At 39.0% G+C, this 27,417-nt stretch overlaps 1 protein-coding gene across 4 annotated transcripts; it reads right to left on the bottom strand.

Moving 5' to 3' along the window:
* Positions 1-633: 633 nt before the first annotated feature.
* On the bottom strand, positions 634-25,554 carry LOC6578193 (nicalin). 4 transcript variants are annotated; one of them, XM_044009972.1, is made up of 7 exons: positions 25,305-25,553; positions 25,144-25,222; positions 21,311-21,779; positions 20,767-20,952; positions 5,930-6,358; positions 5,503-5,871; positions 634-764 (listed from the first exon to the last, which is right to left on the bottom strand). In XM_044009972.1, exons 1-6 carry the CDS (start codon positions 25,462-25,464, stop codon positions 5,515-5,517), a joined length of 1,680 nt encoding a protein of 559 aa, XP_043865907.1. In that variant the 5' UTR covers positions 25,465-25,553; the 3' UTR covers positions 634-764; positions 5,503-5,514. The 4 variants fall into 4 exon arrangements, with proteins under 4 accessions (XP_043865907.1, XP_043865929.1, XP_002004110.1 ...); XM_044009994.1 differs by lacking the exon at positions 5,503-5,871 and having other exon boundaries at positions 634-1,133; positions 25,305-25,554; XM_002004074.4 differs by lacking the exon at positions 634-764 and having other exon boundaries at positions 5,460-5,871.
* Between the last annotated feature and the right edge of the window lie 1,863 nt (positions 25,555-27,417).

Genomic DNA, 27,417 nt, shown 5'->3' with positions numbered 1-27,417 from the left:
ATACGGACGGACGGACGGACGGACAGGGCCAAATCGACTCAGCTTGTAGACCTGATCAAGAATATATATACTTTGTGGGGTCTGCCACGCCTCCTTCTGCCTGTTACATACTTTTAACAAAACCATTATACCCTGATTTCCCATTGAAAATGGGTTCAGGGCCATCTGACTTGCTTTGTTTTGAAACCAATTAATGGACATACTGTATGTACAGTGGACACTCCAGCATCCTGTTCCTTTAGCGAAATGATTTTTAACCGAAACCAAAAATATTGCACCTAAATTGCATGCAAAATAGCGCCGAAAATGTTTTCAAATTTTTGTTGGTCGTTATGCGAAACATTGTACGTTAATGCGTTCGTCATACGATACGTTCGTTATTCGAGGCGATAGGCAACAGAGGGTCCACTACATATACTTTGTGAGGTTAGCATTATCCTATTTTAACTGTTAAATTTTCCTGTATTCAATGAAAAGTGTATGCATAATTATGCATAGAGGTACTTCATATTTTTTCGATTATTTCCTTGTGCCTTCCTTAGTGCCTTGTATACTAACCTTTAAAAATGTTGGCTTGACTTAATAATCATACAATTTTTATTTGTTTTAATAACCATTTTTGCACAATATCAATATATTTTTCAGAAAGTTTTAAAAAAAAGTCCTTCTGTCAGTTGACTTAGATTTATTTCAGATAGCTTACAATTCTGTATGATAATGAGTACTAAATAATATCTGTAATTCAACTCTTTTTCTTTGATTTAGTAGTGGGTATTTTATTTTCGTTTTAAGGCGTTAGGTGATGATTTAATAAAACAGCGAATGTAAATATTTGTGCTGTTCGATATTAATGAATAAAATCTGGGAAAAAAATGGATGGCAAAATAAACACCAAACAGATAAACGGATATAGCGAAAGTTAGAAATAGATCAAATATTGCGGGCTTGACTCGATAGATATTAAGCTTTGGATTGTTGCTATTATAAAACATAAAATCTGGTTCCCGTTCATCCGGTTTGTCAAAAAATATTTTGACGTTTTTCAGATATTTTTCAAATCCGTCTTTAATGTCGTTATTCTGCAAAGTCGCTTTGATTCCGAGGTATGGACGAATATTGTCTTCAATTATAGCCTATAATTGAGATAAAATTTAAATACATAGATCTAAAAGAATGTACCGTTAAACTTACAGCATGACCTTCAAAAACTTCAGAGAAGGGATCTATTTTATACATATAACAAGCAAGTGATTCGGCTATATTCTTCACGGAAATAACCAAATGCTCTATTATATACGATTCGTTATCCTTAAACATCGTAGTTCGCAGCGGACTTACAGGGGATTTCGCTGAGGATAATGTAAATGCAGGAAACCGTTTCATACAGAAACGCTCATGCTCCCACGATAATTTGGAGTCGGCTAGATTTATTTTTTTATGAATACCCTCCACTGTTAGGTTTTTGTTGTGATGACCAGCGATTGATTTTAGAAGCTTAAAGTAATTACTTATTGAAGTTTTTTCTTTAGGTGGTTTTGAAACATGCATATATAATACATTAGGTTGATTGGAATCTAAGCTTCGGGTTATCGTATCAAGACATAACACAAACTCAACATTCTGAAAATAAAATAAGAAACAATTGACAAAATGTTATTAATATTAAAAAGGTAACGGAATATTATTATAAGTAGAACGCTACACGAATACACACAATGGTAGTAGAAATAACTTATTTTTAGAGAACAAGAGGATTATTTTTAATAAACTCATTCATTTCATTCATTCATTTTAAAATTAAATTTTAACAATAAGCGTCACTCATTGGACGGAATTATTCGTGTAGCTCTTATATCTAGTGCTTCACCGCATATCTGAATATATACTCACTATGGGCAAAATAATCGTTTATAGGGTACAAAGGTTTTGTTAAAATATACGTACGAAGCAAAAGGAGATATAGTAGATCCCATACGGTATATGCTCGTATGTATGATCACGTCGATTGACAGATAGAGATAGAAAATATAATTGATTATAGGTTCCTCATTTGAAGAGATGTTTCTAGCATAACTCTGCATACACTTGGAAATGATCATTAATTTTTTAGACTCATTCACGAAAGTGAAATGAGTATATTGGTTTTGTGCAATGCCCGTCTTGCTGTCCGACTGTCCGTATGAACGCAATCTATTTCGGCGCTATTAAAGATAGAGACTTTGGAGCATATACTCGTGTATATCTCCGATTTATAAAGTGGTAAAATTTTCCCGATCCGCCCACTAGGGGCGTGACAAATCGGAAAATGCATTTTCCAATATACACGAAATCATGTTAGTTGAAAAGCCAGTAAGCTGAAATTTAATATGTAGGTCCGCGTCGAGCACCCAAGACCACGAGCTATGGCGGATATATCTCCATATCTCCATCTTTTGTAAACCTAGAATGCTGAAATTGCACGTAAGCTGATGCTCCCATTTAATAAAGATGGGTGAAATAATTTTATATCTACGCCTACTAGATATAGTGATTTTTCGAATTCCGCTATATTTTAGGCACTATTGATGCTAGAGATCTGAAATTTGGTAGATATATGCGGGTTGACCATCCAAGTCCAACGAGCAATGGTAGATATATGTCCGCCCATAGGGGGCGTAGCAAACCGCAAAAGTTTACATCTCCTACAGTTTAAAGGCCGTGGTACACCAAAAATACCCTATAATTTTCACATTTTTTGAGCGTTAAAATTCAAATTTTGCATTCAGGTTACCGGTTGAACTGACCAAAAATGAGCAGTCTACGGCCACTAGGGGCGTGGCAATCGGCATTTATAGTGCCCATATTGCGGCATTTATATGCGTCTGCCAGCTATTTATGTATTTGTACACATAAATAGGCTTAATAGGCATTGATAATACGGAAGGAAACATTTTTATAAAATTAATAAAATATAAAAAAGCTAAAATAACAAAAATTTGCAATTTATAATCTCGAGCTTTCCGCGGGATTTGATCTCGCACCCAAGCCGAATAGCATGTTCATGTCAAAATATCTAAAATAAAGATCGACGGCGCTTCTGCCTACAGCACCACGGCATCGTTTCGAAAAACAGTATTTAAAACGAAATCATATTATTTTTACGACGCCACATAGTAAAAACAATTAAGAAGACTCTAGTCGAGACTGCTCGACTAGGAGATACACTGAACCCTCTAATCTGATATCCTAATCAGTCTGCACTTCTTTTCGACACATATACATACACACGCACGTATTAGAACGCGCTCTGCTAACTGCGCAGTAAGCAGCGACTGCGCTGTAGTGTGGGCAACATTATAAGAATTTATTTGTTGAATAATTTAGTTTCTAGACGTACAATCTTAATGAATCTTTCAGGGCGTAATCATATGGTGAAAATGTATGTACAATTTAAAGCACAAGTCTTTAGTATTTGAAATACTAATATAATCTCCATATCTCCATCTCTTGTAAACCTAGAATGCTGAAATTGCACGTAAGCTGATGCTCCTTTTTAATAAAGATGGGTGAAATAATTTTATATCTACGCCTACTAGATATAGTGATTTTTCGAATTCTGCTATATTTTAGGCACTATTGATGCTACAGATCTGAAATTTGGTATATATATGCGGGTTGACCATCCAAGTCCAACGAGCAATGGTAGATATATGTCCGCCCATAGGGGGCGTAGCAAACCGCAAAAGTTTACATCTCCTACAGTTTAAAGGCCGTGGTACACCAAAAATACCCTATAATTTTCACATTTTTTGAGCGTTAGAATTCAAATTTTGCATTCAGGTTACCGGTTGAACTGACCAAAAATGAGCAGTCTACGGCCACTAGGGGCGTGGCAATCGGCATTTATAGTGCCCATATTGCGGCATTTATATGCGTCTGCCAGCTATTTATGTATTTGTACACATAAATAGGCTTAATAGGCATTGATAATACGGAAGGAAACATTTTTATAAAATTAATAAAATATAAAAAAGCTAAAATAACAAAAATTTGCAATTTATAATCTCGAGCTTTCCGCGGGATTTGATCTCGCACCCAAGCCGAATAGCATGTTCATGTCAAAATATCTAAAATAAAGATCGACGGCGCTTCTGCCTACAGCACCACGGCATCGTTTCGAAAAACAGTATTTAAAACGAAATCATATTATTTTTACGACGCCACATAGTAAAAACAATTAAGAAGACTCTAGTCGAGACTGCTCGACTAGGGAGATACACTGAACCCTCTAATCTGATATCCTAATCAGTCTGCACTTCTTTTCGACACATATACATACACACGCACGTATTAGAACGCGCTCTGCTAACTGCGCAGTAAGCAGCGACTGCGCTGTAGTGTGGGCAACATTATAAGAATTTATTTGTTGAATAATTTAGTTTCTAGACGTACAATCTTAATGAATCTTTCAGGGCGTAATCATATGGTGAAAATGTATGTACAATTTAAAGCACAAGTCTCTAGTATTTGAAATACGCTTTTTACAAAGGTAAGGGTGAGGGGGTGGATTCAGGGGTGGGGGGTAAATTACAACAAAAATCGAAATTTTATAAAATATTTATAAGTCTACATTTAAAATTTGGAAGCTCTAGCTCTAAAGGTGTAGGATATATAATTAAATAACTAGTTTTTCGGGAGTAGTTATCGATATAAAAAGAAAAACTTGATATGCGCGTGATATACACGGACCTAGGAAAAAAAGTTTCAAGTCTCTAGCTCTTATATCTTCTGAGATCGACGCGTTCATACATACGGACGGACGGACGGACGGACAGGGCCAAATCGACTCAGCTTGTAGACCTGATCAAGAATATATATACTTTGTGGGGTCTGCCACGCCTCCTTCTGCCTGTTACATACTTTTAACAAAACCATTATACCCTGATTTCCCATTGAAAATGGGTTCAGGGCCATCTGACTTGCTTTGTTTTGAAACCAATTAATGGACATACTGTATGTACAGTGGACACTCCAGCATCCTGTTCCTTTAGCGAAATGATTTTTAACCGAAACCAAAAATATTGCACCTAAATTGCATGCAAAATAGCGCCGAAAATGTTTTCAAATTTTTGTTGGTCGTTATGCGAAACATTGTACGTTAATGCGTTCGTCATACGATACGTTCGTTATTCGAGGCGATAGGCAACAGAGGGTCCACTACATATACTTTGTGAGGTTAGCATTATCCTATTTTAACTGTTAAATTTTCCTGTATTCAATGAAAAGTGTATGCATAATTATGCATAGAGGTACTTCATATTTTTTCGATTATTTCCTTGTGCCTTCCTTAGTGCCTTGTATACTAACCTTTAAAAATGTTGGCTTGACTTAATAATCATACAATTTTTATTTGTTTTAATAACCATTTTTGCACAATATCATTATATTTTTCAGAAAGTTTAAAAAAAAAAGTCCTTCTGTCAGTTGACTTAGATTTATTTCAGATAGATTACAATTCTGTATGTAGTGGGTATTTTATTTTCGTTTTAAGGCGTTAGGTGATGATTTAATAAAACAGCGAATGTAAATATTTGTGCTGTTCGATATTAATGAATAAAATCTGGGAAAAAAATGGATGGCAAAATAAACACCAAACAGATAAACGGATATAGCGAAAGTTAGAAATAGATCAAATATTGCGGGCTTGACTCGATAGATATTAAGCTTTGGATTGTTGCTACTATAAAACATAAAATCTGGTTCCCGTTCATCCGGTTTGTCAAAAAATATTTTGACGTTTTTCAGATATTTTTCAAATCCGTCTTTAATGTCGTTATTCTGCAAAGTCGCTTTGATTCCGAGGTATGGACGAATATTGTCTTCAATTATAGCCTATAATTGAGATAAAATTTAAATACATAGATCTAAAAGAATGTACCGTTAAACTTACAGCATGACCTTCAAAAACTTCAGAGAAGGGATCTATTTTATACATATAACAAGCAAGTGATTCGGCTATATTCTTCACGGAAATAACCAAATGCTCTATTATATACGATTCGTTATCCTTAAACATCGTAGTTCGCAGCGGACTTACAGGGGATTTCGCTGAGGATAATGTAAATGCAGGAAACCGTTTCATACAGAAACGCTCATGCTCCCACGATAATTTGGAGTCGGCTAGATTTATTTTTTTATGAATACCCTCCACTGTTAGGTTTTTGTTGTGATGACCAGCGATTGATTTTAGAAGCTTAAAGTAATTACTTATTGAAGTTTTTTCTTTAGGTGGTTTTGAAACATGCATATATAATACATTAGGTTGATTGGAATCTAAGCTTCGGGTTATCGTATCAAGACATAACACAAACTCAACATTCTGAAAATAAAATAAGAAACAATTGACAAAATGTTATTAATATTAAGAAGGTAACGGAATATTATTATAAGTAGAACGCTACACGAATACACACTATGGTAGTAGAAATAACTTATTTTTAGAGAACAAGAGGATTATTTTTAAGAAACTCATTCATTTCTATTTTTATACCCTGAACCCATTTTCAATGGGAAATCAGGGTATAATGGTTTTGTTGAAATGTATGTAACAGGGAGGAGGCGTGGCAGACCCCACAAAGTATATATATTCTTGATCAGGGTGACGAGCTGAGTTGATTTGGCCCTGTCCGTCTGTCTGTCCGTCTGTCCGTATGTATGAACGCGTCGATTTCAGAAGATATAAGAGCTAGAGACTTCAAATTTTTTTTAAATGTCCGTAATTACAGCGCGCATATCAAGTTTATCATTAAAAATCGATAACTCATCTCGATCTTTTTTTATCGATAAAAAACCTTATCGAAACCCAGTTATAAAATTATATCTTCTACACCTTTATTGCTAGAGTCTCCAAATTTTTAATGTATGCTTATATGCAATTTATACAATTTCGGTTTTTGTTAAAATTTACCCCCCACCTCTAAATTCACCCCCTCACCCTCACTTTTGTAAAAACCGTATTTCAAATACTAGAGACTTGTGCTTTGGCAATTACATGCATATTCATGTTATAATCATAATCTAAAAGTTTCATGAAGATCGTACGTCCATAAAAAAAGTTATTAAACAATTAAGTTCTCATAGTAAGCGCACACTGCAGCCCATGCGTGTTTATGCGTGGTGGCTTGTATGTGTATGTGTGTGTGTGTATGCGTTTGTGTCTTTTTTTTATATTCATTTATTGACAATATATAACAAATTGCAAGTTGCGTGGTGGCTAGGATAGCGCGCGGTGCTTGCGGGACGGCCGTAAAGCATTGCTTCGCAAGCACTATGCGCTACCTTAGCCTGGGACAGCTCGTCTTCTCGATCGCTCGACTCTGCGGAGCTCCATCATCACCGTGGCCGCGAAGGTGCTTGTTAGTTCCCAAGCTTCCTCCGATTCCAGCATGGCGTTGACTAAGTTGTCCGCTCTGATAGAGCGGCCCACTGCCTCTTCCAGACGACGCCTCTCCTCCAGGAACCGTCCACATTCGAAAAGAATGTGGTTGGCGTCTTCCACATGCCCTCGCTCGCACCAGGGGCACTCGTCAGATTCCTCGTGGCCAAAGCGCTTCAAATAGCTCCGAAAGCATCCATGACCCGAGAGGATCTGCGTAAGGTAGAAGTTAACCTCGCCATGTTTGCGGTTAACCCATGGTTCAAGCTCCGGGATGAGCTTGTGCGTCCACCGCCCTTTAGCTGAGCTATTCCACCTTCTTTGCCATCGTGCGATGCTGTTCGCCCTGACAGCGTTGAGTCGCGTAGGCCCGTGCGAGTTCCGCTCCACGGCTTCGGCGACCAAATACTCCAGTGGCACCATACCGGCTATGACGAGCGCCGCGTCATCGGAGATAGTCCTGAAAGCGCAGCTGACTCTGATTGCGCTCAGCCTGTAGATCGCGCAAATGCCTCGGCTGTAGCTCGGCGTTGCCATCGCTCTTGCCCATATTGGCGCAGCATAGAGGATGACAGACCTAATGACGCTCATTAGGAGGAGACGTCGTTGCTGTTTAGGTCCCCGCGTGTTAAGCATGATTCTCGAGAGAGCTCTACAAGAATCAGCTGTCTTTTTATGCACATATTCTAATTGCTCGCGGAAAGTTAATCTTGTGTCTATCATGACACCAAGATATCTTATCGCCCTCTTTGACGCAATGGTGACGCTGCCGATCTTTATATTGGCAGTTTCCACTCTTTTGCGACTGCTGACTAATACAACTTCGGTCTTGTGTGCCGCAAGCTCGAGCCCAGCTCCTGTCAACCAGCTTCGTATGCGATTGATACTTTCGCTGCACATATCCTCTGTATCTTTGAGCTCCTTTCCTATGGCTACGACAGCTACATCATCAACAAAGCCAATGGTGTGCGCGCCTGCTGGTAGTTCCAAGCGCAGTACGCCGTCGTACATGATGTTCCATAGGAGAGGCCCCAGCACTGAGCCTTGGGGTACTCCAGCTGACACTGTATGAGTTTGGGGACCCTCACTCGTGTTGTATACCAGTGTTCTTCCTCTGAAGTAGCTCTTTATTATCTCTCTTAGATATTTAGGGATATTATATTGTGACAGCGCATTCAGTATCATATCCCAACTAGCTGTGTTGAAGGCATTCCTTACATCCAGGGTCGCGATGATACAGTATTCCTTCGTCCCGTGCCTCCATCTGGTGCCTTGAATAGCGGAAGTGGCCAGACCAACAACTTTGTTAAGCGCGTCCGTTGTTGACCGGGCCTTCCGGAATCCAAATTGGTTTGGTGACAGGCCTCCGGCGCTTGCAATCGCAGTCTCCAGCCTAGAGCAGATCAGTTTCTCAAACACCTTTCCCATGGTGTCTAAGAGACAGATCGGTCTGTACGAAGATGGCTCATCTGGTGGTTTGCCAGCCTTGGGTAGCAATACCAGATTCTGGGCTTTCCATTTTGCCGGGAACGTCTCTTGGATCAGGCATTCGTTAAATAATTCGGCGAACGTACTTGGGTGCAAAGCGAGGGCTAGCTTTAGCGCACGATTTGGGATCCCGTCCGGCCCCGGAGCTGTGTTGGTTCTAAGACCTCGGAGAACTACTGATATTTCTTCCTCTGTAACTAAAACAATTTCAGCAATTTCAGTGCTCGTTGAGCCCTGATCAGCAGACTCGGACTCAGGGGCGTGAATGGAGCTTAAACTTTCTGGAAAGAGTGTTTCCACAATCGATTTAAGCTCCAGACGATCCGTAGGCTGCACCTGTCTACCTGCGTATAGTCTTTTAACTACTATCTTATATGCCCTGCCCCAAGGGTCATATTCGGCTGAGTCGCACAACTGTAAAAAACATTCTCTTTTGCTTGCCCGAATGGCCTTCTTTAGCTGTCTTCTAGCTGCCTGGTAAGCTAACTGTTTCTCAAGAAACGTTGGCCTACCGCGAGCCCGTTGGTAGCTTCTTCTCGCCTGGATGCATTTGCGACGAATGTCACCTATTTGCGTATTCCACCAATACGTAGGCTCATGTTGTCGCGTGAACTGCTTGCGGCGTAACATGCTGCTATTGCAGGCACTCTGTATTTGGGCTACCATTTGGCATGCTCTGGCCTCAGCATTACCAATTGTACCCAGAGACTGAATGGCCTCTGAAAAGACCGCGGGATCAAAAGTATCTAGCCGATACGACTCCCTCCACAATGTTGACGCCCTGGCAGGTGGCTCACCTATTGTGAACAGAAGTGCCGTATGATCGCTGCCTGTATAGCTATCGCAATGGCTCCATGTTGCTCCCCGAAAGAGGGATGAAGTGACAAAAGTAATGTCGATAACAGACCCGTATCCCGCCCGACTGAAGGTGTACTCATGGCCAGTGTTGAGCAGTGCAACATCTAGTGTCGCGAAGATCTCCAGTAGGATACGACCTCTGGCATTTGTTGTTGGGCTACCCCATTCTAGCGCCCAGGAGTTAAAATCTCCAGCTATAATGGCCTTCCGACCCCTAGCATCCTCGGCAAGCTCGTCGAGCACCGTCGTGAATTCACTGAGCTGCATGCTGGGGGCCAGATAGCAACTGTAAAGCCACAAGCTACCATATCGGCCACGTACGAACCCATTGAATGACTTAACATTCGAAAGTACGTTCGTTGAGTTGCCGCATACCCACAACGCAGCTTTGCCATTAACGTCTGTTGACCATGTCCTAGGGCAGCTGGTTCTACAGTGGTGAGGCTCACTGAGAAAAGCTACATCTATACATTTTTCCCTAATGGTCTGCTCTAGAAGATCTTGGGCAGCAACACAATGATTTAAGTTAAGCTGCAAAAACCTTAACATTTCATTTTACGAGCAGCTTCACGGTAAGATGGGCACTTGAAGCTGCCTGCTGAATGGTCCGTCTGCTTTTCACCTTTCCGGATGCAGAGGCTACATTTTGGTGGCTTGGTGCATGCTTTGGCACTGTGACCCATTTCTCCACACCTGAAACAGGCGCCCTTTAAGTCACAGTCGCTGCCGCAGTTTGCTGCCATATGACCGTAATCGAGGCACTTGAAACAGCGTTTAGGCTGCTCCACGGCTCGGATACGGCAAACTACCCATCCTATTCTAATTTTGGACAGCTCGAGCAGAGTTTTAGCTTTCCCAATTGGAAGAGCAACCGTAGCTCTTTGCTGTCCACCAAAAGCTGGCCGAAGCGATTTGATAGCCTCAATGGGGAGTGAGCTATCCTTCAACTCCACCCTAATTGCCTCCAAGATCTCCTCTTTGGTCGCTAACTCATCTAGATCGCGAATCTCAACTTGCGCCGATTCGGTAAGTGTTTTAACTACCGCTCGGTCTCCCAAGGCCTTGCCTACAGCTTCGTGCAGAGCCTCAGCGCTATGCTCCGGCTTCCTACTCAGTTGCAGTAAAAGGTCCCCCTTAGCTGTCTTCCTAATGCCTTGAACGTCGCTGCTCAGATGCTTCAAATTTGGGTCGTTTTTAACTACACGAAGCATGTCCGCGTAGCTGCAACCCCCTACGCCTGAAATCGCAATCGCGTCAGTCCTGGGACGTTTTTGCATAGGCTTTCGCCCTTTGACGACTGTCCAGCTGCTCTGGTTTGTCTGTCGGGCGGCCTGGTTTGAAGTTTCAGATTCAGCTGTAGCCCGTAGAGCCATTGGTTCTTTTGGGTTCGCTGCACTTCTATTGGGCCTCGGCTTTTTTGAGGGAGTTTTCCTCTGTTCGGAGGCAACTTCCCTCGACCGCTTGGGAGTATTGCTACCTACTGTAGCACTAATGCTCGCTGCCTTAACGTTTTCGCCTACTTTTTTGAGTGGCGTGGTCTGCACCTCACAGTTTTTAACCGAACGGTTGCAGAACGCTTCGGCCGTCTTGTGAAGGCTGACCAGCCTAGCCAGCTCCTCTCTCATTAAGGCATTTATATGCCGCTGACCCCCAAATAAGGCAGACAGACCCTCTAGTGTAGCTCCTATTTGAGCTAACGCTTCTTTTAGTGACTTGGGTGCCTGGCACTCAGCCACTGGAGCCTGGTTAGAAGTCGACGGCTGCGCCAACACCCTCTGTTGTTGCTGCGGCGATCGCTGCAACGAGGAACGACGCGCAAAAGCTTGCAGCTCGTCCTCCATCATGGCATCCATTTCTGCTCCGACTACAACGGCGTGAAGCCTGTAGTGGGCAATGGCTACTAATATAATCTGAGTTTACAACCCGCAGTAGATTAAACCCAACTTGACTACAGCGAGAGCCCGAAAGTATGCACTACTTTTAATAACTGCTACTTCACTCCAGCAGCTAGGTTGCTGTCTTTGCTAAGGCTTAGCAACTCACCAACGTTAGTGAGCAGCTGATTGCCCGATGCAATTTCCAGCACTACTAACAGCTGTTAGAGTGAATGCACCTGATTTTTCTTATTGCGCAAGTGTGACGCCTAAAGTAACAAAATTTACGCGCCCACAAAAGACAAGGAAAGGAAAGAAGCCCTGACGCCAAAACACTGACGCTATCGCCCCCCCTCTCTTGCACCACCGAATTATACCGCTTGGGAATTCCACGAACCGCCGCGCAGTAAGTCTCTGGTAGTTTTTTGAGGTCGCTGGGTACGCCGCGCCCACAGCAAACACGTTGACTTCAGTTCTTTCCACTTTCACAGGGGAAAACACAGTTCAAGCTATTGTCTACGATGGACCACGATGACATCGACCGCACTCCCTGAAAACGCAACTCGAACTCTATGCGTTTGTGTCTGTATGCGTGTGTGTGTGTATGTGTGTCTGTATGCGTGTGTGTGTATGTATACCTGTGTGTGCGTACGCGCGTGTTTCTTGTGTAAGCTGAAAGTCGCGAAAAAGTATTGAAATATCTATTGCTCCAAGGGTTCAGGGGATCTCGTAGTCGAGCAGTCTCGACTAGAGCTTTCTTACTTGTTTAAAATTAAATTTAAACAATAAGCGTCACTCATTGGACGGAATTATTCGTGTAGCTCTTATATCTAGTGCTTCACCGCATATCTGAATATATACTCACTATGGGCAAAATAATCGTTTATAGGGTACAAAGGTTTTGTTAAAATATACGTACGAAGCAAAAGGAGATATAGTAGATCCCATACGGTATATGCTCGTATGTATGATCACGTCGATTGACAGATAGAGATAGAAAATATAATTGATTATAGGTTCCTCATTTGAAGAGATGTTTCTAGCATAACTCTGCATACACTTGGAAATGATCATTAATTTTTTAGACTCATTCACGAAAGTGAAATGAGTATATTGGTTTTGTGCAATGCCCGTCTTGCTGTCCGTCTGTCCGTATGAACGCAATCTATTTCGGCGCTATTAAAGATAGAGACTTTGGAGCATATACTCGTGTATATCTCCGATTTATAAAGTGGTAAAATTTTCCCGATCCGCCCACTAGGGGCGTGACAAATCGGAAAATGCATTTTCCAATATACACGAAATCATGTTAGTTGAAAAGCCAGTAAGCTGAAATTTAATATGTAGGTCCGCGTCGAGCACCCAAGACCACGAGCTATGGCGGATATATCTCCATATCTCCATCTCTTGTAAACCTAGAATGCTGAAATTGCACGTAAGCTGATGCTCCCATTTAATAAAGATGGGTGAAATAATTTTATATCTACGCCTACTAGATATAGTGATTTTTCGAATTCTGCTATATTTTAGGCACTATTGATGCTACAGATCTGAAATTTGGTATATATATGCGGGTTGACCATCCAAGTCCAACGAGCAATGGTAGATATATGTCCGCCCATAGGGGGCGTAGCAAACCGCAAAAGTTTACATCTCCTACAGTTTAAAGGCCGTGGTACACCAAAAAATACCCTATAATTTTCACATTTTTTGAGCGTTAGAATTCAAATTTTGCATTCAGGTTACCGGTTGAACTGACCAAAAATGAGCAGTCTACGGCCACTAGGGGCGTGGCAATCGGCATTTATAGTGCCCATATTGCGGCATTTATATGCGTCTGCCAGCTATTTATGTATTTGTACACATAAATAGGCTTAATAGGCATTGATAATACGGAAGGAAACATTTTTATAAAATTAATAAAATATAAAAAAGCTAAAATAACAAAAATTTGCAATTTATAATCTCGAGCTTTCCGCGGGATTTGATCTCGCACCCAAGCCGAATAGCATGTTCATGTCAAAATATCTAAAATAAAGATCGACGGCGCTTCTGCCTACAGCACCACGGCATCGTTTCGAAAAACAGTATTTAAAACGAAATCATATTATTTTTACGACGCCACATAGTAAAAACAAGTAAGAAGACTCTAGTCGAGACTGCTCGACTAGGAGATACCCTGAGCCCTCCAATCTGATATTCTAATCACTCTGCACTTCTTTTCGGCACACATACATACAAACGAACGTATTAGAAAGCGATCTGCTAGCTGCGTAGCAAGCAGCAACTGCGCTTGGGCTGCGCTGCAGTGTGGGCAACATTATAAGGATTTATTTATTGAATAATTTGATTTCTAGACGCACAATCTTAATGAAACAGGGTACAATGGGAAATTAGGGTATAATGGTTTTGTTAAAAGTATGTAACAGGCAGAAGGAGGAGTGGCAGACCCCACAAACTATATATATTCTTGATCAGGGCGATGAGCAAAGTCGATTTAGCCCTGTCCGTCTGTCTGTCTGTCCGTCCGTCCGTATATATGAACGCGTCGATCTCAGAGGATATAAGAGCTAGAGACTTGAAATTTTTTTCCTAGGTCCGTGTATATCACGCGCATATCAAGTTTCTCTATATATCGATAACTACCCCCGATATTTTATTATCGAAAAAAAAAACCTTATCGAAAGCTAGTTATTTAATTATATCTCCTACAGCTTTAGAGCTAGAGCTTGCAAATTTTAAATGTAGACGTATATATATTTTATATAAATTCGGTTTTTGTTGTAATTAACCCCCCACACCTATATCCACCCCCTCACCATCACCTTTGTAAAAGGCGTATTTCAAGTACTAGAGACTTGTGCTTTGGAATATAAATACATTCTCACCATATGATTACGCTCTGAAAGTTTCAGTAAGTTTATACATCTACAAAAGAAATTATTCAACAAATAAATTCTCATAATATTGCCCACACTGCAGCGCAGCACAAGTGCAGTCGCTGCTTACTGCGCAGTTAGCAGAGCGCAAGCGTATGCGGGCGTGTGTATGTATGTGTGCATAAAAGAAGTGCAGAATGATTCGAATATCAGCTTAGTGGGTTCAGGGTATCTCCTTGTCGAGCAGTCTCGACTAGAGCCTTCTTACTTGTTATATGTAAACATTTATACATTTATACATATACACATTTATACGCATATACATTTATACACTTATACACTTTTAGATATATACCAGAGCTAGCAAATGAGAGTTGATTGTTTTTTCGTATATGCTCTGCTTCGTATCAAAATCGAAAAGCTTGTGCAGACACGATCTCGCTCTGAACGACACTCTTTATTTTCTTTAGAATCTGTTTCGAGGAGACGCATTGCATGGACTCATTCGTGTGACGCTCTCAAATGAGTGTCGCGTAAAGACTAATACGATTTTCGCTCACACAAAGACTCTCCGCAAAAGACAGTCTGGCTAAAAAATTCAACAGAAATGATCTTTGCCTTCGTGTGCATGTAAATACATGCATACCAGAGAACTGCAACAAGCCACCGGTACTCAAGGTGCACCGGGTAAATGTTGGGTGATTTTGACACCCGGGTGTTTTCAAACACCGTACAAATGAGTACAATCGCTCGCCTCACAAAAATATTTGAGTGTTTGTGCACACTAGCTGCAAAAGTGAGTAGGTATTTCTTTTGCATATGTGTGTGTGACATATGCCGACGCTTGAGCGTCGAAAGAAAGTTGGGTGAAAAGAGATACACAAAAATTGAAGCATACAATGTGTGTGTGTGTTGAGGTTTCTTTTGTGCATGCCTTCGGTTGAGATGTGTTTTTTTTTTTACGTTTGTACTTGTTTACGTATGTACGTGCTGATGGAAATGCGTGCACAATAGGAACAAATAGAAAACAAAAAACAATATTGAAATCAAAAATAACTTTTTTACATTCATTTAATATATTAAATAAACATTATAATGCTGCAGTGCATTCATTTAATTAACAAAATCAAACACGAAGTAAACTAGGAAGCTAAGAAAGGAGCTAGTGCAAAATCAAAACAACCGTTACTTTGACACACACACCATGCTGCCTGTAAAACACTTGGGTGTCATACATGTGTTTTGTCTACTTGTGTTTGTTACTCATTGCTCTTTTCACACTCTCGCTTTTTTTCTACGTTCGCTGTAAGTGTAAGTGGGACCGGCAAGCGTTGACGAAAAATACTTGGGTGACAAGCAAAAAGAAAACGACACATTGTTGTGAGTGACAGCAAGATATTGCCTACATGAGCAGCACTCATACAATTTTTATAAGTGTGTGTTTATGATTTGCTGAACCAGTGTTGATTAGCACCGGCACACAAATTTTATTGAGTGTGAGTAAGGTGGCAAAAATTGGCACACTTGCAGCTCTCTGATGCATACATACATACAAAAAGAACGCAACAATCGCGCGTGATTACCCATACAAACGCAATAGACAGTGTTTGACTTGAGGAAACGAAAACAGAAATATCTGTCTCTCTCAGAGCGCGAGCGAGCTAAGACAGACGCGACAAAAACAGTTTCTGTCTGAGTTTTTATACTCATTCACGAAAGTGAATCAGTATATTGGTTTCGTGCAATGTCCGTCTGTCCGTCCATCCGTCTGTCTGTCTGTCCGTATGAACGCAATCTATTTCGGCGCTATTGAAGCTAGAGACTTGAAATTCGGAACACATACTCGTGTATATCTCCGATTTATAAACTGTTAAAATTTTCCCGATGCGCCCACTAGGGACGTGGCAAATCGGAAAATGCATTTTCCGATATACCAGAAATCATGTTAGTTAAAGAGCTAGATAGCTGAAATTTGGTATGTGTAGGTCCGCGTCGACCACCCAAGATCACAAGCTATGGCGGATATATCTCTGCCCATTGGGGGCGTGGCAAATCGGATAAAACTGTATCTCCTAAAGTTGTAAACCTAGAATGCTGAAATTTTGCATGTCAGCTAATGTTATGATTATAATTATAAGTCTACGCCCATTAGAGGCGTGGCAAATCGGACCTGAAGATATAGTGATTTTTTATGTTCTGCTATATTTTTGACACTATTGATGCCAGAGATCTCAAATTTTGTATATATACTCGGGCTGATCACACAAGACCAAAAAGCTTTGTCGGATATATGTCCGCCCACAGGGGGCGTGGCAAACCGCAAAAGTTTATATCTCCTAAAGTATAATAGCTAGTTGAGCTAGTTGGATAGTTGAGTTACTGGTAGCCTCCTCTACGATTCCCCAAAAAATAATTTTTACGCCTCTTTAGGGGCGTGGTATATCGAAAAATACCCTGTAATTTTTTTGAGAGTAAGCATTCAAACTTTGCAGTACCGTTATCTCGTTCTAAAAACTGACCAACAATGAGGTGTCTACGCCCAGTTGGGGCGTGGCAAATCGTAAAACCCTGTATATTCTACAGTATTAGGACGAAATATTATTATTAGAGTAGGGGAGGTTCGAAACCTCTTCGATGTTTTTTTTTTTTCATACATATTTCGTTTTTTATAAAATAGATATTTTATTGGGAAGGTGCGAGCTTGAATGAATGCCACTTAATACTTTTCTTTTTCTTAGTCGAATAATTTTATAAGTTTAAATTTGTTTCTTCTTAAATAGCCCTCAAATACATATTCGCATATACATACATATTTATATATTTAAATATGGTTATATATGTAAGTCTGCACGCATAGCATCAAGCATTCCAGCCTTATACACGCGCTCATTTGTATGCGTGTATGTATGCACACATAAATGCGTACTCTAGCATATTCTAAGAATTTCTTTGCGATGGATTTGTCTTTGCATTGTTTTTGAATTTCCAGTCGCTACACTGGCTTTTCTTTTCTATATGGCGGCATAACAATAATGTGATTTCGTTTTAATTACTCCTGTTCGAAACGACGCGGTGGTGCTGTAGGCAGAAGCGTCTGCCCTTAGCCGATGCCAACTATGAAATAACTTGGAATTCATTATTGACCGGTACGAGAAGCCTCGCTATTTGGTAAACTTGCGGTTAGGTTATTTACTGGATTGCCCAAGTTGCGGATCACAACCCAGCATCGATGTTAACGAACGAAGCTGGTACTGTAATTCGGGCATTAGACGCTTCTGGACAAACGGATCGGGATTATTGGCTGAAGAACACCATACGTCATGAATGGTATGAAAAGTCAAGATATGGCAAATCCTACGCAGTTGCTCAAGTTCTGGACGCACGTTGTCATCGGCTGGAACTTAGCCTATCTGCAACTCAGACAAGCAGCAAACCTAGACAGGACAGAGGTACCAGGATCGTACTTACGCTACTCGCCACTTCAGAGCGCTGTGCAAAGTGTATCAAGGAACACACATTGTTGGCATGTTCACAGTTCTTGGGCCTGTCTACTCAGCAACCACATGCCTTTGCAAAGTCCAAACACATGTGTCTTAATTGTTTGAGACTTGGTCATGGAGTGAGCACTTGTACATCGAAGTTATCCTGTAAGCATTGCAAGCGCCGACATCACTCACTCTTGCTTTTCCACTAACGTAGTACTAAGGACAAGGGTGAGCCAAAACACCAAAAGAAGGATGAGCCAAATGAGGCATGGCACTGACGAACGCCATGAATACTTCGAAAGGTGGCAAAGGTGCAAATATGGGAAGTACACTGCCAACGGCGCAGGTGTATGTGCATAATTCTGGAGAACCAGACGATGTTTGCCGCATATTATTGGACTGCGGCTCAGAGTTCTCTTATGTTTCGGAACGGTGCATCCAGACATAGGGTCTGGCCCGTTCACACTCTCGCATTTCACTGCACATCAAGTCGCGAGTGTAAGATGCATCATTTGACGTCAAGGCACACGTGCTTGCAAATATTACTTCGTCATTGATGAGAGAAAATATAAACGCAGTAGACCTCTTTATATTTAGCGGCCCCAACCTAGCAGATGCAGCATTCAATACCAACGCATCAATCGACAGTCTGCTTGGCAACGATCACATTTGGACGGTTCTTACTGGAGATAAGTTGTGTAATGTCCAGGGGAACACAATCGCCATCGATTCGATATTTGGATGGGTCATCAAATCACTAGGAGGAGAAGGTAGTCCTACAACTACGTCACTCTTAGCTACCTTGATGTCCATGGTATAAAGGTTTTGGGAACTGGAAGATGTTCCATCGTTACGTCTGCAAATACAGAAGATGATTTGATGGAGCCTCATTTTGTCTAATCACACTCCCATAATGCCGCTAGAAGATACATAGTCGAGCTACCGTTCGAGCAAAATAGACAAGACTTTGCAGACACCTTTCAAAGAGCGATCGAAGTATGTACAATTCATGAGGGAATACATACAACTGGACCACATAAAGGAGGTGGATGCAGAAGAAGGCACCACTTCGAAGAGAATTTTCTATATGCCGCACTATCAGTTGCTAGGTACTAAATTTCTTGTGGTATTTGATGGCTCATTCAAAGACCAAATGGTCAGTCTCTAAACGATGCGCTTCATATTGGTCCATATATACAACGCAATCTGTTCAACGTTCGCATGAGGTTTCGAATACACAAGTTTTCAACGAATATTATGGAGAGAAGATCCTTCAGCACCATTGAAACACTTCAGACTCTGCACAGTTACATATGGGACTGCGTCTGCGCCATTCCTGGCAGTCAAAATGTTAGAGCAACTCGCCAAGGACTATTGGACCACGAGATATTGTTCGAGGATTTCTATGTGGATGATGGATTAACAGAAGCCATGACAGAGGAAGAACTTATTAACATTCAAACTCAGCTGGTTGCACTCATGTCACGTGCACGATTGCAAATGGGAAAATGGATCTTAAATAGCACATGGCTGAGGACTGCGCAAAGTGATAGAGTCACCATGTCAACAGCAACGTCAAAGGTCCTAGGACTACACTGGGATCCTGGAGAAGATAACCTTACATACAACAGTATATTATCGGAGAATGCAAGCTGTGTAGCACACATTATTGATCCTCTTGGCATTTTGGTGCCAGTGGTAGTCCAGTTCAAGAACTTTGGTTGCTCTATTTGGATTGGGACTCTGAACTACCGATGAAATAGGCGTACTCTTGTCAGATGTATCTCGTCGATACAACAGGTCAATATACCCCGCATCATAGACAGTCACATGGATCACATCCAGTTACACCACCAACACCATTCCAAGTTGCACAAGCTAGCTCTATTTTTTGGCCAGGATGGCCTTATTCGAGTTGGAGGACTTAGAGAAACACTCGATTGTACTACCTAACCACATTCGACTAGTTGAGCTCTTACTGAAGCATGAGCATCAGTTCAACCTTCATATTGGAGTTTCGGCACTGTTTGCCATAATTCGTCAGAAGTACTGAATACTTGGCTCCCGAAACATCATCCGTCGAATCACGCATGGATGCCTAAACTGTTTCAAGCAGCGTCATCACACTGCGCAACAGTATATGGCTAACTTACCTGCCACTCGTGTGCGGCAGGCCTTTACATTCGAGCACAATAGAGTCCATTATACTGGACCTGTCTTGCTAGAGGCTAGAGAAAGACTGCATTTGTCTATTTGTTTGTATGGTAACATCATCACTACAACTAGAATTGGCAAGAGACCGAAGGACAGACACTTTCCTGGCAGCCCTTAGACGATTTATTGCCCGCCGTGTGAAGCCTGCAGAAATGTATAGCGACAACGGGCGTAACTTCGGACGTAACTTCGTCGGTGCTAAGCGCGCATTAAACGAGATGTTACAACTACATACTTCACGTGAGCATAATGAAAGGGTAACAAGGAAATTGTCGGAGCAAAGCATCAAGTGGTACTTAATTCCACAATATTCGTCACATTGGGGTGGAAAATGGAAGTCTGCTGTGCGTTCCGTAAAGGTACACTTGCGGCAAGTGATGATGATTACCTTTGAGCACACTGCTTACACAGATAGAGGCAGTCGTAAAGTCGCGTCCATTATGCGCAACTACAGACAAAGAAATTGGATACTTGTCACCAGGCAATGCTTCAAGGATTTTGGAAACTGAAGTAATTTACTAAAAAACTTGTTTTAATACTTAATATTTGATTACCCGTAATGCTAAGTTGTCATCCATTTCAATCCATTTCTTAGATCCTTGGAAATTAAGTAGTAGTCCGGAGTCCGATAGCAAGAATCCTAACCGATATTTTGGCGTAGTACTAACTGTGGTATGTAATTTACTAAATATTTCTATAAGTGCCATAAGAACCGCCGTATCAGCGTTTAATGGATAATCCTGAAAAATAAAATTTATGAAGTATTAGTTGTTTATTACCAATTATAAGATATAAAGGATACAAATGTCATATAAATTTTAAGCCAGGTTTTTAGATACCAACTATCAGTACCTGGATGTATGTATGTACATTGACATAAATATATATACATATACACGGCAGCGGAAACCGCTATTAGAACTTATTTGTTGGAGAACTTTTCTTGTAGATGGACTATCCTGATGAAATTTTCTAAATGCGATATTAAAATGTGGGTTTCAATCAAAGCAGCTTCTACTATTTATTTTTTCTGCAAATTTGGGGCGAAGAGGATATGGCATCTAAAGTCATAAAAATGTTTCAGAAATTTTAACTTACATTAATTATGCCAAATGTCTTCAAATTGGCTGTGATCAAAATAAGAGGTAAGATATTGCTATCGCCACCAGTCTCCAGCTGTTGCATAGCAAAGGGATTTGGCACGAATTCTCCTTGAATAGTTGACACTTTACTGTTTTTATTTGCTACACCATTTTGGCCATCTACAGTGATGTGGTAACCATTGGCGTTCACTGATAATAAAAGTTGGCCAAGGGCAGTTTTGTTTTGGACATTGTTTTGGATTGGTGTTGATGTGATGTCATTTATAATATGCTCCAGGTTTTTGGTAAAAGGAGCAAAATAAACTGGAATGGGTATGGATTGAGAAAGCATTTGCTGTTCTAGCATTAAGATCTGATCCTTAACTTCGTTGCTTAAAGCTTGCACGTTATCTGGAAACATAATGATAAGACCACCGGCTTTTTGACGGATCTTATTAAAATCACTTATGGAAATGTCCATTAACCTAAAAAAAACAAAAAAAAAAAAAAAAAAAGAACAATGTACCAATTAAATCATAGATATATTGATATTGAGATATATACATTGTCTTTATATAATCATAGTTTGTCAAGAAACACTTAAACACACAACGAAAAAAATACATTTTCTGACTTTAGATGCAAATATAAGTCATTTACATTTTTTCCAAACCTATTTCTTAATAAATTCAATTAAGTTTAATTATAAGAAAAATATTACAAAACTAAGAAGAAAGCTCTAGTCGAGTCTGGTCGACTACGAGAGGAATTGATATTTAAATAATTCTTCTTACTGATTACACAAGAAACACACTCACAAAAGTGTGTCACTGAAGTGTGGGAATATTATGGGAACTTAATTGTTAACATTTTTTGAGGATGGACTTAAATCATGAAACTTTCAGATTATGACTATTGATTTTTATATCGAAATTCTATAAAATACATATATATCTATATTTGAAAGGAGAAAACTAAAAGCGCGCGTGATATACACGGACCTAGGAAAAAAATTTCAAGTCTCTAGCTCCTATACTGAGATCGACGCGTTCATACATACGGACGGACGGTCGGACGGGGCTAAATCGACTCAGCTCGTCGCCCTGATCTTCTTTTGTCTGTTCCAAACAAAACCATCCCAGTGGCGGAAACGCCCATTATTTTGTCCATTACTCATGGATTACTTGTCGCCTGTGCTTGAAAAGACCGATTACCAAGTCCATTACTTTCTTAACAAATGATCGCGTTTTCTACCGGGTGCATGAAATGATTGAATTTTTTAATGAAAGAAAGTAATGAAGTGACGAAGTTTCATTCGGTTCTCCATTACCCAAGCGCATACTTTTTTGAATATTGTAATGTACACTAATGTAGCATTTTTTATTTAAATGTCGTATTCGCTAAATATTGTTTACATTCTTAAAATCTAAATTCACTCAGTCTATATTTACATAACTACATATTAATTTATTGTTTTATTTTTTTTTTATCAAATTTTTGCTTTGCCAGCCGACTTTTCTGAACCCGCTAGCAATTCCTAATAGCTCTTTTTTGGCAAACCCTTCTGTTAATTAAACATTATTATTATTTTTTTGTTTTATTAAAGATAAAAGTAAGATGATTTATACATACCAGATAGAGCATATTTATATTTATAACTCACTGCGAAATACTTTCCTTCAAAATTACGTCCGCACGGCTCAAAAAAATCAGAAAAGTGACGCGTAGCGGTGGGTAAAACCAAAACAGAAATCATCACACATACAATGGAGGACAAAAGTATTTTGACAACACATTGTAAAAACTATAACCGCTTATTTCTGCGTGCTGAGAGAGCTAACGGTACCCATTATATTTTTTAGAGAGAGCAAACATACTAGGCTTTAAGTGACCAAAATATTGCATTGATGACATGACATGACAAAAATACATATTTTTATTTTTTAAATTATTTTTGGTGTCCTCTTTAATAATAGCCATTAGTTGATCATAGTTTTCAGTAAATTATGGGCAAACAACGTGGTTAAGTGAAATCTTTAAAAAATCAATCAATCACAAAGAATAATGCAGGTATTTCCGTGGAAATGCTTACAAGCTTATAAAATGCACCTCTATGATCAATTTACTACCGAATTAGCAAAAAATAGAAAACTGATTCACTCAAACAAAAAGGCCAGATCGGGAAAATCATTCCAAAAAACCTGTAGAAGGCCGCATCATAATGACAAATCTTAAAGAAAAAGTGCGGATTTTCCTAAAAGTCATGTCGATCACACTCAAAAATAATCATAAATTATCAATAAGCAGAAAAACTATCACAAGTCGGCGAAAGAAGGTCAATTTTTCTACGTTATAGATCTTCCAATACCCTTAATATCACTATAAAATAAACTAAAAAAGGTAACGATTTGCTAAAAACTTCTTAGCCAAGCCACAATTATTCTGGAGAAAAAGTATTATAAATGGACGATAGTGCCTTTGTGTATCATGGATAAAAAAAGCGATTTATAGCAGGTTGCCAAAAAATATTCGCAAAAAAAGAGTACTATGTACGAACGGGTGTCACATGGTGAAGAATCGGTAATGCTCTACGGGCTCACATGTGTCAATAGCCTCTCCAATTTGATATTAATTAATTAAAAAATTAACAAGGATAATTATTTACGTGTCCTGAATGACCACTCATCGAATTCCGGTTACCAGCTCATTGGAAAATCATGTATACTGCAGCAGGACAATGATCCATGCCACAAGGTCTATATTATAATTTTCGGGGAATATTGAAGTCAATACATTAGATTGGCCACCTCAGGGTCCTGATTTCAATATTATAGAGAATGTGTGGGCATATGCAAAAGTAAAACGTAGCTTAGACATATCAAAAACGCCCAAGGAGAGGGATTGCTGAGGTTTGAGGACTTTAGCAGGATTTTTCAATAGAAACATTACAAAATTTGGTTAAATCGATCCCTAAACGCTTGCAGATGTCTAAGGAGGGTTTAATTCTTATAAATATTTTTCTTACTATCATCATTGTTAAGTTTTTGTGTCACTTTATTTAATAAATATTAATGTCAAAATACTTTTGTTCACCCAAATAATGATAATCCGCCATGGAAATAATTATAGAAAAATAATGAGTCATGTCATCAATGCAATTTTTTCTTTCGTATGAGTAGTCGCTTTTCTTTTGTACAATACAAATGTGCAGACAAAAAATCTCATAGGTAATGCATTGCTTTACGTCTCGTATGTAATGCATTATTTCGACCGACCTCATTCAGCTCGTCGCCACTGTGTACGACGCCTTGAGCTCATTCTAATGTAAACTCACTCAAGAAGTTTTTCGCCTATCACGCACTCATTCACTTTTTTGTTAGTTATCGCATTTTTCACTTTAGTTAATTAACATGGCTAATCAGTTGTGAGTGACAATTTATAGTTTATATCAATATTTTACAGTTAATGAGGTATTTTATTTCAATTATATTTTGAAACATCGAAATTGAAATGTAGAACGTTATTAGATGTGATTTTTTATTAGGTTGGTTCAGGGTAGTATTTAGTCGAGCACTCTCGACTAGAGTTTTATTACTTGTTTTTAATGTTATAGAACAAAATTATATTTTCTTCCAATGTGAAAACACTTTCGTGTCAAACTGTATGTATAAATATATTCAAACATATACATATGTATGTACATTGTACATTGTACATTTTTAATTAGCAATTTGCTATTTAACCATTTAATATGCTCATATGTAAGTGATAACATTTAATAATAAATTAATTGTATGTAGTTACACATTTTGAAGTAATTTTTCTCGAATAAATATCTTATGTGCTTACCTAGCTAGAACACAATGCCGGCCTGTGCTCCAAGTATATAAGGATTTAGCTTCTAATGATATTACGGATGACCGCGATCCTATAAAACGTAAAAATTATTTGGTTAACATACATACATATATCTATATCTGTTACATAAGTATATTAAATATTGTACTTACCAAATTGTTCCCCATTAACATCAAATTTTGTCATTGACATTACTTGAAATTCACTAGCAAGACATGGTGAGCATATTATTAATATGGGTAATGTTATAATTAGAAAATAAGGCAGTCCACCACGAAAGATGTCAGCTAAGTTGTCTGCTTCACTTAACATTTTTAATTTTTTCCCATGTAAGTAAAATTTAATTGAAAAAGTAGACCTCACAGTAAGGCTGGCAATATATCGATGGGACTATCGAGATATCAAATGCAGGGTGACCGCGCCGGACCAAACGAAAAATACCAATTTGGTCTCAAAAATATACTATAAAATACTATTTCATATTTTACAAAATTCCACTATAAATACCATAACAAATAAATCGTCTGGAAATTCAAATTATAATAAAATAATAACTGACTTATTATATATAGAAAAAATAAGGGTTTTCCCATTGCAAAAAAAGTTTGTTGTTTATTTCATTTTAAAAAATTAATAATATTTCAGTCCAACATAAAACTAGAACATATGCATTCGTATTCAATTCCATATTCCAATATATATTTAAAGTCTTAAAATTAATTAAATGCTTAAAATTCATTTTGTAACATTTTCTTAAAATAAAATAATAAAGGAACTTCTTTGTTCAGTTTCTCAGTTTCTCTTAAGATTATTTAATTATATTTACTAGCCTTCTTCGTCAGAGCAGCTTAAATTCAATTTGTTGAAATCTTTACATCACACTTGTTCACTGGGCTTAAAATTATTGCACCCATTTTCGCGCAATGATTATTGTGCATGTAATATATGTGATATATTTACATTTTTAAAGCGGTTTCGATTTTTCGTTTTGATTAAATTAATTTGAGAGAATATGCGTTCACACAACGGATTAGAAACGGGCAAAATTATTAAATCTTTGTTTTTGTGTAGCCGCATGCTGTTTAAGTGACGCCAGCCTACCCAAAATGTTAGTCTGGCACGCTTTGCAGTGCGCATCCATATTATTAGCCATTTTTCATTTTCCGGCATAGTCTCCCACTCAGCTCTATATTTTTGCTTATTGCTCATGTTTTCTATTTATTTGTTTTAAAATTAAGCAAGTCTTAAGCATTAAGCATTCGATTCATTAAGACTTAAAGAGTGACCAAACCGAAAATACCATATAATACCATAAAATCGAAGAAAAATGCTACTAAATACCTATATACCATTTAAATACTTTTGAGCAAAATCGGAGCTGATAAAATACCAAAAAGTATTTAAAATACCATATTCGGTCACCCTGATCAAATGTTTGCTTGTTTGTGGCAATATCGATAGTTTTCCCATATATATCGATATTTATGGTCGTTTTGAAAATTTTTGCAACATTCCTTTTATTAAGAACTCGAGATAGAAATTGGGTTAAGAAATAAGCTTGTTGTTAAAGTGTCGCAATTTTTTTTAAGTAAACATTTATTTTAGTTTACTTTGCGTTGGTGATATTTAATATGGATTAATACGTATTTAACCGAAGAATAAGGGTAATTACATTATTTATTTAAAATAAAAATTTCTGTTTGCATATGTTATAAGGTGGCTCATTAGTCCACCTTACATTACACTCATTTTGTAGTGGAGAGCGAATAAGTTGAAGCCAGTGGATATATTCTGTAGCAAATAAGCACTAACCAGAGAACACATAGACTAAACAACTAGTGGAAAGCTTTTTGCACGCTTTTTTTTGAGGCTTTAACACCCCAGACAACTTTGGACTCGTTCGGCTCCTTACTTTTAGGTTCGAGCTACGAAAAAATACGAACGCACAATCATTTCGCTTCATGCGCTCGACCGAGATGGTCAAATTTTGAGCAAAATATCCCTCTATGCTCAATGTTTCCCTTGCTCTCTCTCTCTCTCTCGATGCTCTCTGCTCTCTCGAATGTGTATATGTATGTATGCATGTGAGCACAAGCAGCAGCTCACGAAAATTGAAATTTCGTCGCAGCAAGAACCCATGCCTTCCCTTCTGTGTGAAGAGTATACCGAACTTTTCAAACCGTTTGCCAAGCTCCTACAAAATATTTGCGTTTTCGTTATTATTTGTGGGAAGGGTATGAAAGCGTTGGTGCGCATAATGAAAAT

Source organism: Drosophila mojavensis, unplaced genomic scaffold (assembly GCF_018153725.1).
Source record: "Drosophila mojavensis isolate 15081-1352.22 unplaced genomic scaffold, ASM1815372v1 contig_108, whole genome shotgun sequence".
Lineage (NCBI taxonomy): Eukaryota > Metazoa > Arthropoda > Insecta > Diptera > Drosophilidae > Drosophila > Drosophila mojavensis.
The sequence above is the reverse complement of the archived record's forward strand: the minus strand, read 5'-3'. Positions and strand labels throughout refer to the sequence as shown.